The sequence below is a fragment of the Enhydra lutris genome, unplaced genomic scaffold (assembly GCF_002288905.1).
Source record: "Enhydra lutris kenyoni isolate GAN:26980312 unplaced genomic scaffold, ASM228890v2 scaffoldscaffold30, whole genome shotgun sequence".
Classification (NCBI taxonomy): domain Eukaryota; kingdom Metazoa; phylum Chordata; class Mammalia; order Carnivora; family Mustelidae; genus Enhydra; species Enhydra lutris.
The window spans coordinates 3,803,104-3,813,717 of record NW_019154114.1 but is presented as its reverse complement, the minus strand read 5'-3'; the positions used below and the strand labels follow the sequence as shown (position 1 = coordinate 3,813,717).

Sequence of the window (10,614 nt, the reverse complement as noted above, 5' to 3'; positions counted from 1 at the left end):
AGGCGTCAACTCTGAGGTCCCGTGTGCGACCGGTTTCCAAACCACAAGAGCCCCAGGTTGTGGCTGCCTCAGAGGCGCTGTGGGTCGTTACCCTGACACTAAGTGAGAGGGCCCTGGGCCCCTTCAAAGGGGCTCCGGGGACCAAGGCAAGCTCCAGAACCTTCTTTCGGTTTCCTGCACTGTGAACCAGGACTGTGTGAGGAGTGAGGGAGAGCACATGCGTCAGACGCGTCGGGGTGTGAGCTGTGGAGCAAGAGCTGAGTCCCGGAGCTGTCGGACTCACCATCGACAGGAGCCATCTGTGCTGAACAGGACACTGGACTGCACTGCTCTGGGTGGTGTGAGTTGTTTTCAAACACATACAGTCCAATCACAGAGTCAGTCTGGTTTAATCCATTATGGCTTTTTTCATATGCAAGAGAAGAACAAAGATTACAAATGCCCAAGACATGGGTCCAGATCTGGCTCATTCATGAGGCCTCTTGGGTCAGAGGAAATGCCATTTAAAAAGCTACTTTTGTGTAAAAAAAAAAAAAAATTACATAAAGTTACAAAATCCCATTGAACATACACAGCACATATCCTCAGGTGAACGCAGAAGGCACATCTCACCTCTCGAAAGGCAGTCAGGAGACCTGCTCTGGTGTCGAGAGACTATCATCCTGAGTGCCCGAGAGCCCTTCGCCGGCTGGCGGGCCCCCGGGAAAGAGGGTTTGGCCGGGCCTGCCCAGCCCCCCAGAAACCGTCAGTTATTTCATGGTTAGGTATCCGGATCTTGGACCTGGTAAGCTGATCTACAACTGTCAGGTCCCCCGGAGAAGACATGGCCCCCCAGCGTGTGAGGTGCCTGTTCTGGGCACTGTGACCTGCTCGCTCCTATAGGAGAGCAAAGGTCGGTTTTCTTCCTGCTTCAAAAACGAAGAGGGAACTGGTGCTCCTGGAACAAAAGAATCTTGCAAGGATCATTCTCGACAAAGTGCCTGGCGTGAGTGGGACACCAAATGCAGCCAAAAATCCCTGGGGCCTAGCAGGTTGGCCCTCTGGTGGCTTTGGTCCTACTTTTACCCCCTCCCCGCTGCAGGTGCCGGAGGTGACAAGGCTCCATCAGCTCGTCCCCTTGTGCTTATTTTTGGCAGAGAGTGTACAAGGCTTAAGGTCTGTGAGGCAGAAATGAGGAGGCATGGCAGACTATTCACAATGCCCCCGTGTGTGCAGTGGTTATTAGACGCTGCCCAGCCGAGGGGCGCTGTTAGGTAGGCCGGGCTTGGGCATGTCACCTTGGAGCCATGAGGAGGCCGGCTCCGTCGGCAGCTCCCACTGCTGCTGGAGAAGTCACCGCCTCTCTCCCAGCGCATGTGTCTTGACTGTGCCCGGCCAGAAGGCATGACTGTAGGGGCCTTTGGGGCTCGGGTGGTTGGGGCGGGGCAGGGCTTCAGTCAGAGTCAGAGTCGGAATTCTCTTCTGAAAGCAAAGAAAAGGGGATGCTTGGCAGGAGTTTGTAGGCCAGTGGGGCCTGGAAGCTGTTTCTGGGGAGACTGCCTGGGTTTCTGGCCTTTGGCTGGAGCCCCAGGCTCAGAGCCCTCCCGCGTGGACTGTGCTGTTGGTGGTGGCAGCTTGGCAGGAGGTCTGGCCTGGGGCCTGGGACCCAACCCTGCCGGGGCAGCTGCTGTCACCTCCAGGACGTGGACACATGGAGCGGGGAGCCCACATGCTCCTGCTCCAGGCCCTCCCCAGTCTCTCCTGGGCCGTGACTGGGCTGGGGCTGTCAGCATGAAAACTCACCAAACTCAACCCTACCATGCAATTCAGCAGGGCAGGGTGGGGTCAGCTCTTTTCTGGCACGAGAAAGTAAAATATACTAGAAAATCAGGAAGCTGTTTTTTAGCCATCTTAGAGAGTCCCCTTTGCCCCCAGTCTTAATTTTATGTGGTAACCAGACACATTTTATGACATTAAGGGCCTATTTAAAGTTTGAGTCAAGGGTTCCTGAAGTCCAATATTGAAGAGTACTTTCTAGAGTCTTCTGGAACCCCCACTCCAGGAAGGAAAAGCACCCAAGTCGCTAACCCTCCAGCCTCAGCCCCAGTGCCAGTTGCTAATTTCAGGGAAGGACACCCCTTCACCAGCCAACTCTGTCTCTTGAGCCCCAGTCTGTCCTCACACTGTTGCCGGGTCATGGATGAGCTCCGAGAGCCTCTGTAAACCCTGACTCCCTTGGCCCTGTCCCGAGGGTTGGACTGGTCTGATTTGGTGGGCTTGCTGTATTCTAACACATAAGCTAGGAATCATTTTACATAAAAAAAAAAAATCATACGTCCATCTCCAAGTCTCAAAGCCCACAATACTCAAACACATGTCTCCACTGTCACTTCCTACTTGCTTACTAGGCTAGTGGTCTAGAAACACCCAGGGCAGGGAATGAGTATGTCACAAAGGCCTAAGGAAAATGTCTAGGGACAGCGACCCTAGGTGTGGCTGAAATATAGGATGGGAGGAGATGAGCCTCATCCATTCTTAGCAGAAGAATGGTTTCTGCTGGCTCATAAACCTGAGCTTGCCCAGGTGCTGCGGATAATGATGAGAGCCTGGTTCTCTGGCCCCTGAGCCACAGGCTGGTGAAACTGGGCAGGTGCCTGGGTTTCAAGGTAGGTGGCCGCTCCGGCTGCCTTGGGGGCTCACCAGGGAAGGTCTTGTCAGCAGGAGGTGCCAGGCCTGCCCTCAGCATGCCTTTCCTGGAAAGCCCGAGGCCCTGGGGAGCCAGCCCAGCCCGCTTTATGATCCATGCCCCATAAAGGGACAGGAGAACCAGGCTGGGAACCCATTTCCTGCCCATATCGGGAGAGAGGGAATGCTCCTCCAACCTCAAACTGGTCAAGTATCCCTAAGGGAGAACAGGGTCCCCAGCAACAGTCCTGGGTTGAGAAGCCAGGGTCCCAGGTGAAAACCCACAGGGTGGCCACCCACCTTCTGCCTTATCGGCTGTGTTCTCTTCTGCGGAGTCCCCTTGTTTGAGGAATTTGGCCACTTCATTAAAGATCAGGTAGAAGTCGATTGCGAACACGATGGTGGCAAAGAAGCCAAACACCTGTGAGACAGGGGACAGGATGGATGGGACCCATCATCAGAAGCTGGGAGTCCCCGGTCCAAGAGCCCAGGAGAAGTGGAGAAGCTGCCTCCCTGCTCGATATGCTCGGATACGTAGCTCAGATAGCAAACACACCCCTCCCAGTACCAACAAGAAGGAAAATTAGCTGTTACCTTGGCTCAGCAAACGGCCTTCAAAACTTGGGGCAGATTAAGTCTCCAGTAAGAGGAGTTTGGAATCTCTGAGATCCCCTGTGGGCACAGACTCTGCCCCAGACGTTGAGCGTCCAAGGGGCATCTGGGGCTCCATCGGGGTGGGGTGAACTTGAGGGGGCATTGCTGGGCAATCCCCTCCAGGGCTAGGGTGGCTACTCACCCCAGCTGCTTTGGAAGCCCCGTCCGAGTACTTGGCAACAGCTGTGATGGAAATGGCGAAGTAGATGAGAGCGGCTGTGACACAGCGCAGGAAGTCCTAGGGAGAGGTGGGCGTGGTCACTGCCCTGGGCTCCCAGGAGTGGAGCACAGCTTTGGGCTCTGGAGCAGGGTGGGGAGCCCAGACAGGGGCACGGGCTCAGAAGGCTACCAGGTGGCAGGAACGAGGCTGGATACACACCCGGTGCCCTGCAGGTCTGGCACCCCTGGGGCTCCCGCCCTGTCCTGGCCCCATCCTGCACTCCCTAGTCCTTCTCCCACCCCCATTCCTGCCCCTGCCCGGGTGCCCCTGGAGGCTTCCAGCAGCTGGGCTGCCCCGTTCCGGGTCCAGCTGGCCACCCCCTGCCCAGTGGACAACAGGACGTGGGCCAGCCTGCAGTTTGCCCTGTGGCTGGGCCCACACGCAGATCTATTTGATGAGAAAGATGTGGGAAACCTGGTCACTTGCTTCTTGCTGGCTCTCCAGTGGGGAGATCTGGCCTTGGGCCTCGCTGTGCCACATACTTGTGGCAGATAACATTTACGTATCATGGTTTCTGCTCACCTGTTCCTAAAATGGGGACACAGGGTGCAGCCCATCAGGAAGCACATTGGATATGAAGCCAAGGAACCAGGGTTCACTCGCAGCCCTTCTGTCCCTTCTCAAACAGCAAAGTTTGAGGTGGGGCTCTGGGGCCTCCTGGGTGACCAGGCAAGCTGCCAGATGGCTGGGGTCTGGCTAAACCCCGCAAGTCCTCATTTAACCTGTCCTGCTCTTGTGGAAATGGCTTGAATTCCTGTGGCCGAGGCTCATTCCGGCTGGCCCGGCTGGGAGCACCAGCGCCACCTGGTGGCCAGTGGCCAGGATGTCAGCTGGGGTTCTCAGCCTCATCCAGAGACCTCCTAGAGGTAAGACAACCTGCTCTGGGTCAGGTGGCTGCTGAGTGGGGAGTCCGGGCTCCAACCAACTGTAAAGAGCCCCTCCGGCGCACTGAAGAAAGGATGAGGGTCAAAATGCAGCCAGCCCCTTCCTCCTGGGCCCAGCCCTCACCATCATGGGCCAGCACAAGCCCTGCCACTTGTCATTCAGCTGCATCGCATCCGCAAAGAGGAAGTAGAGGGCCAGCAGGAACTCCAGCAGAGGCGCCGCGAGGAAGGCGGATGCAGAGGACGCCACATAGCAGACAAAGGTGATGAATGAGAGACCCTGGAGGGGACGGGAGGAAAAATCAGAACCTTTTTTACAACCCCTGGCCCTGGGCTCTGCAGCCAGGGCCAGAGGTCGCTCCAGCAGGGGAGGCGACCTGCCCACAGTCCTGCAGCTGCCAGGATTAGAACCCCATCATGGGGCCCTGGCCCACATGCTTGCTTCCCTCGAGGCCTCTGGGCACAGGTCTGCACCCTGATCCCCATGCCTGTGCCCTGTCAGGACCCAGTCAGGACGCCCCAGCTTCCCATGTGTATCCAGCCCCCCAGGAGGCTGCCTTCTGCGGCTGCTTACCCAGCCCCCTACCCCAGCAGACCCTATGGCAGAATCCACCCAACTTAGATGGTGCACGACAGGGCAAATCAAACCCAAGCAGTCTCAGAGGCAGCTCATGAAGCAGGAACCACTTCAACAAATGACACCCAACTCCCGAGAACGTGAATGTAGATGAGAAACAATATACAAATCTTGAATTTAATGATATGCATGATGAAGTGCTCAGAATTGAAATGTACTGATGCAGGTAATTTATTCTGCACGAAAACCTAACAGGTGGACAGACAGAAGGATAAGATGTGTGAGAAAGCAAAACCGGCAGCAGGTTAACAACTTTACAGTCTAGGCGGTGGCTATATGGGCGTTGATGGTTTAAGTCTTTGGGTTTTCTGTCTGCCAGTTCATACGAAGAAAAAACCTCCAGGAGGGGGAGCGTTGACTCTGCCGCTTCAGTGCACGCCGCACTAAGGAACAAGTATCAGCGTCTCCGCAGCCCCGTCCACCTGCTGTGGGTGGGAACCGATGCCCGAAGATGCTGAGGCCCCCTGGCCAGGTCTGCAGACCATAGGAGGCGCTGTTTCCCTGGCCAGGGCCTGAGGCTTGGGCATCCTCACAACCACCCACACACGGGTGCTGCCCACAGCCCACCTCACAGATCAGAAGACTGAGGGACAGACAGGTGAAGTGAGTTGCTCAGTGTCATGTGGCCAATAAGAAGGCATGGGAATTTGAACCCAAGGCTGGCTGACCACATACCTGTAGTTCTGAGGGAACCCTGCCCTATGGGTGCTAGCCTTTATCTGTCTTGATTTCTGTCACTATGGCTGGGCAGGGTTTGAGCATGTCCATGGCTGAGTAGCTTGGAGTGGGGCCCAGGGGGCCCTGTAGGGACACTGAGATGCCCCACAGGAAACGCTGTGGCTGCTTCAGACAAATGAGCTGCAGAGATCCCAGGGAGTCCCCAAGGCACCCACATCTGCCTTGAACAGGGCCAGGGAAGTAGCCGGGTTCAACCTGAACAGATGGGAAATTAAGGCACAGAGAGGGGCCTCCCAGGAAAACAAGGCCATGAGACCCTGACCCACCCTGTCCAAAGCTCCTGCTGCAAGTCCTGTTCTTGCGTCCCTCCCCTTCCTGTCCACCGCCCTCCAAAGCCAGATTCTGGGCAGCCCCCTCTTCATTCCTGTTTCCTCATTCCCTGATTCCTGGTGGCTACTTCCTCCCCTTTCCTGTCCGTCAGCCTCCCCATTTCCTTGGGCCTGGAGGCAGTGAGAGGTGACCAGAGGGAGGCAAGATTGACCAGAGTGGCTCCCCTCGTGATCAACTCTAACCAGTTCTTCCTCCCTACTTCTTCATCCTCCTAGATCTGGATTCCTGACACCCAGCTACACCAAGGGCCTCGTCTGAGGCTGGCTGGAGCAGGGTTGGGGTTGGTGTCCCTCACTGGCCTATGGATTTAAGGCTTCTCTGCAAAAGTGGCTCCCATCCACCTCCAGGCTGGGACTGGGGTGCCAACGAGAGGCGACTCCCTGGAGTGTGGGCTGAGTCCTGGGCCCTTGGTGCCTCACTTGAGAGTTGGGCTGGTGACCTCTGGGCTGACCCCAGGGGCAGAAGAAGTGGCAGGAAAGCCTCCTGCCATCTGCCCTGGGCAGTAGGAAAAAGAGGTCTGGGGCAGAAGCCTCCTTCCTCTGATCCCCACTCTCATCCTTCCCTCACTTGACCCTCAAATCCTGTCAAATTCCCTAGACGTCCTGGCCTCAGCCTTCTTGTCTGCAAAGTGGGAATAACAAAAGGGACAGCCAAACTGCCGGGGATCTAAGTAACAAGAGCTGCTCCTTATCTCGCCTTCCCTGCGCAGGGCCACTTCGTTCCCTTCCCTGCACAGAGGCCCAGCACCAAGCCCCCGCCCCACCCGCGGATGGTGCGGGAGTTCTTGTAGTGTCCCCAAGACAAAGGCCTGACGGGCCCCGGTGGGGGTTGCGGGAAGGAGGAAGGAGCTTGGCGGGGGCGGGGCGGCTGGATCTGAGCAGGGGAGGGGAGGAGGAGGATGAAGTCACCCCGCTGGGCTCCTGCCCCCGCCCCCTGCACCCGGGGGGAGGGGTCGGCCTGCACACCCCGTACTGTGCGGCCCGGGCCTCACCCAATCCCGGGGGTCCCCTTCCCACTTCCCGCTGTTCCCCGTCTTGGCTGGCCGGAGTCCACCCCGGCCTCCGCCCTGCAGCTCGAGGCCCGGCCGGCCCTCCCAGCGCCCAGGAAAGCAGGCAGGGGCGCGGAGAGCCCACCCTGGCCCCGACTCGGGCGTCGTGAAACACCGAGCCGTCTGATTTCTCCCGGGGCGCAGCCAAGAATGGCGGGAGGGTTTGGGGCGCGGAGCACCCAAGACGGATGCCAGAAGATGCGGGGCCGCAGCCCGTCCCGGGGGCCCAGAGACGGCGGAGGCGCCCGAGGTCACACAGCGCCGGGTTGAGTTTCCAGGGGCCCGCCCGTCGCCTTGGCAGGCCCGGGCCTCAGGCTTCCCGAGCAGCTCCCAACGTTGGGTTAGGGAGCCCGAAGGGCCTGGGTTCGGGCTCCGCCTCGTCTCTGCCTCCCGCGTTCAGAGCTTCGGCGCCCCCCGACGCCTCGGAAAGTGCTCCCAGCTCCGCCCGTCTTCCGCGCCTCCGAGGGCTCGTCTGGGCCCGGGAGTCCCGACAGCGCCTCCGCGGTTCCATGCCCGGGCCCCGCGCCGCACTCACCGACTCGGCCAGCAGGAGGCGGCCTTTGAGCGAGCAGAGGAAGGCGCGCGCCGGCAGGAGGGCGCGGAGCCCCGGCATCGCCGAGCCGGGCTGAGAGCGGCCGGCGCGCGCCGAGGCGGGGTCCGGGTCCGGGTCGGGCTCCTGGTCTGGTGGCCACATGGCGGCGGCGGCGGCGGCAGGGACCGAGGCGCGCCCCGCTCCTTCACCCCGCGCCCGGGAGGGAAGCGGAAACCCGGGCTGTGCGGAAGGAGAAAAAGGCAAGACCCGGGAGCGAGGACGCATCCCCCACCGCCCCGCCCCCGCCCCGCCCCTCCTGCCTCGTCCCCTCCTCCCCTCCTTAGCCGTCTCCCGCTCCGAGCGACCCAGCTCTCTTCTTCCGCTCCCCCCCCTCCTCCTCCCTTCCTCCCCTCCGACCTAGGTTGCCCCAGCTGCTCCGGGGCCCTCGGGGCGGGAGCGTCCGTGGGGCTGGCCTGAGGCCCCCTTACACCCCCCGCACTCTCCGCACAGCCCTGGCCCGGAGCTCCGAGACCTTTTTGCGTCCCCTGAACGCCCCGTCGGGGCTTCTAGTCTTCTCTGCCTGCCCTGAAGGCTTGAGTACACTCGTGCGTCGTCTAGCTTCCTACCCGTGTCCTTGCTCGTGTCCAGGACCCAGGAAGCCAGGCGCCCAAACGGCAAGACCCCTGTTTCGTCCTCCTGCGCTTTTCGTGGAGCTGTCAGCTCCCCACCCCACTCCCTCTTTCTCCCCTGGCCACCCCTCCCATCTTTGGCCAGCCCGGCCTCCTGTGCTGACTGCCCCAGCCTGCCTTCTGCTCCCTCTTCCCATTCATACCTGGGGGACTCCCAGAGGGCACCTGGGCCCCAATGAAGGGCGCCGCCAGCCATCCTCCCCACTCCAAGATCTGAGACCCGAGGTTGTCCTTGTTCTCCCTCACCCTCACCGCCAGTCCATCACCAAGGCCCGTACCTCTTCACCTCCTAAAGCCTTTGTCTCTGTTCACTTCTCACCATCACCAAGACCTCTAGAAGGCCCCAGAATACTCCCGTCCCGTCCCCTCCCACGACTGTTGGAAACATGTCTTTAAGAGGCCTCTCTGCTTCCTCTCTTGGCAGCCAGAAGGATGCTTAAATCCTCAATCAGGATCACTTCCATTTCCCTTATCCCCCAAACCTTGGGAGATGGGGAGATTCCCATCTTGCTCAGAGTCTTGTTAGAGAGACTAAAAACGTTATCTCTTGGTGTCCTCTGCTCCCTGTCTCTCCCACACATAGGCCTTCTTACAGTTTCTTGAACAAATTGTGCTCCCTCCTCACTCCAGGGCTTTGGAGCCTGCTGACCCTGCTACCCAGAATGCTCTTCTCCACCTCCTTATCTGATGAACTCTTCACTCTGGGATCGTCCCACAGTGTCACTTTCTCAAAGAAGACTTCGTTGGGACCTCCTGCTGGGTAAGAGGCATTCATTCATTCATTTATTCATTCATTCAACAGCAGTGCTTAGGAAGATCGCATTGGCAGGACGCAAGGATGCATCACCTTAATTTGCGGGGAGTGGGTCAACAGTGTGTCTGGAGACTCCTGAATGAGATGATTCTTGGTAATAGGCGTCTGCCTGGTGATGTTGGGTTCTGAGGGTTGCCAGGAGCCTTTGTGGAAGAAAGGACTGAGCAAAGGGCCAGGGGGAGAAGACAGATGGTAAAGAACCAGACCCTGGTGTTTGGATCTTACTCTAGATCCCCTGGGAGAAGGCCAGGTGAGGGTTAGAACAGAGACAACCTGATACTAATCAGTGTTAATTTGGCTCAAAATTGTAACTCACCAAGAAGTAGAAAACAACCCAATTTTTTTTTGATTGGCCAAAGTTTTGAACAGACAATCCAACGAAGATATATGAATGTCCAGTAAGCACTTGACACCATATTCAATATTATTAGACATCTAGGAGTGCAAGTTAGAGCCACCGTGAGATACTATTTTATACCTATTAAAATGGCTTCAGAATGGGAGCCTGGGTGGCTCAGTGGGTTAAGCCGCTGCCTTCGGCTCAGGTCATGATCTCAGGGTCTTGGGATCAAGTCCCACATCGGGCTCTCTGCTCAGCAGGGAGCCTGCTTCCCTCTCTCTCTCTCTCTCTCTCTCCCTCTCTCTGCCTGCCTCTCTGTCTACTTGTGATCTCTCTCTGTCAAATAAAAAAATTAAAAAAAAATCTTAAAAAAAAAAAAAAAATGGCTTCAGAAAAGGGGACTCTCCCATTCAAGTGCTGAAGAGGAATCCTCATACACCCCTGATGGGGGTGGAAGTGATGACCCCCACTGCAGAAGATAGTTTGGCAGTTTCTTAAAATGTTAGAGACATACCATGTGCCCTGGACATTTTATTTTATTTTAAAGATTTTATTTATTTATTTGACAGAGAGCGATCACAAGTAGGTAGAGAGGCAGGCAGAGAGAGAGAGAGGAGGAAGTAGGCTCCCTGCCCAGCAGAGAGCTGGATGCAGGACTAGATCTTAGGACACTGAGATCATGACCTGAGCTGAAGGCAGAGGCTTAACCCACTGAGCCACCCAGGTGCCCTGCCCTGGACATTTTATTTGGAAGGATTTACCCAAGGGAAATGAAAGCACGTGTGTTTCAGAAGGCTTGGACCTGAACGTTCATAGTGGCTCTATTTTTATTTTTTAATTTATTTTTTATTATTTTTTAAGATTTTATTTATTTATTTGTCAGAGAGAGAGAGAGAGTGCATGGGGGCGCAGGAGCTGGAGCACAAGGCGGAGGAGGGGCAGAAGCCGGGAAAAGCAGGCTCCCTGCTGAGCAAAGAGCGGATGTAGAACTCAGTCCCAGGATCCTGGGATCCTGACCTGAGCCAAAGGGAGAGGCTTAACCAGGCTTAACCGACTGAGCCACT

At 57.3% G+C, this 10,614-nt stretch overlaps 1 protein-coding gene across 1 annotated transcript; it reads right to left on the bottom strand.

Moving 5' to 3' along the window:
* Positions 1–370: 370 nt before the first annotated feature.
* LOC111152965 (CKLF like MARVEL transmembrane domain containing 3) lies at positions 371–7,930 on the bottom strand. The gene is made up of 5 exons (XM_022511729.1): positions 7,711–7,930; positions 4,547–4,702; positions 3,461–3,556; positions 2,965–3,085; positions 371–1,461 (listed from the first exon to the last, which is right to left on the bottom strand). The coding sequence occupies exons 1-5, from the start codon at positions 7,867–7,869 to the stop codon at positions 1,433–1,435; spliced, it is 561 nt and encodes a 186-aa protein (XP_022367437.1). The 5' UTR covers positions 7,870–7,930; the 3' UTR covers positions 371–1,432.
* Between the last annotated feature and the right edge of the window lie 2,684 nt (positions 7,931–10,614).

Excerpts from the sequence above, each read along its gene's own strand:
- LOC111152965 (XM_022511729.1), bottom strand. The coding sequence starts at position 7,869 with ATGTGGCCACCAGACCAGGAGCCCGACCCGGACCCGGACCCCGCCTCG. Across the intron at positions 4,703-7,710 it reads GCCTCCTGCTGGCCGAGTCG|GGTCTCTCATTCATCACCTT; the intron begins GTGAGTGCGGCG and ends CGTCCCCTCCAG. Across the intron at positions 3,557-4,546 it reads GCTTGTGCTGGCCCATGATG|GACTTCCTGCGCTGTGTCAC; the intron begins GTGAGGGCTGGG and ends ACCTCTCCCTAG.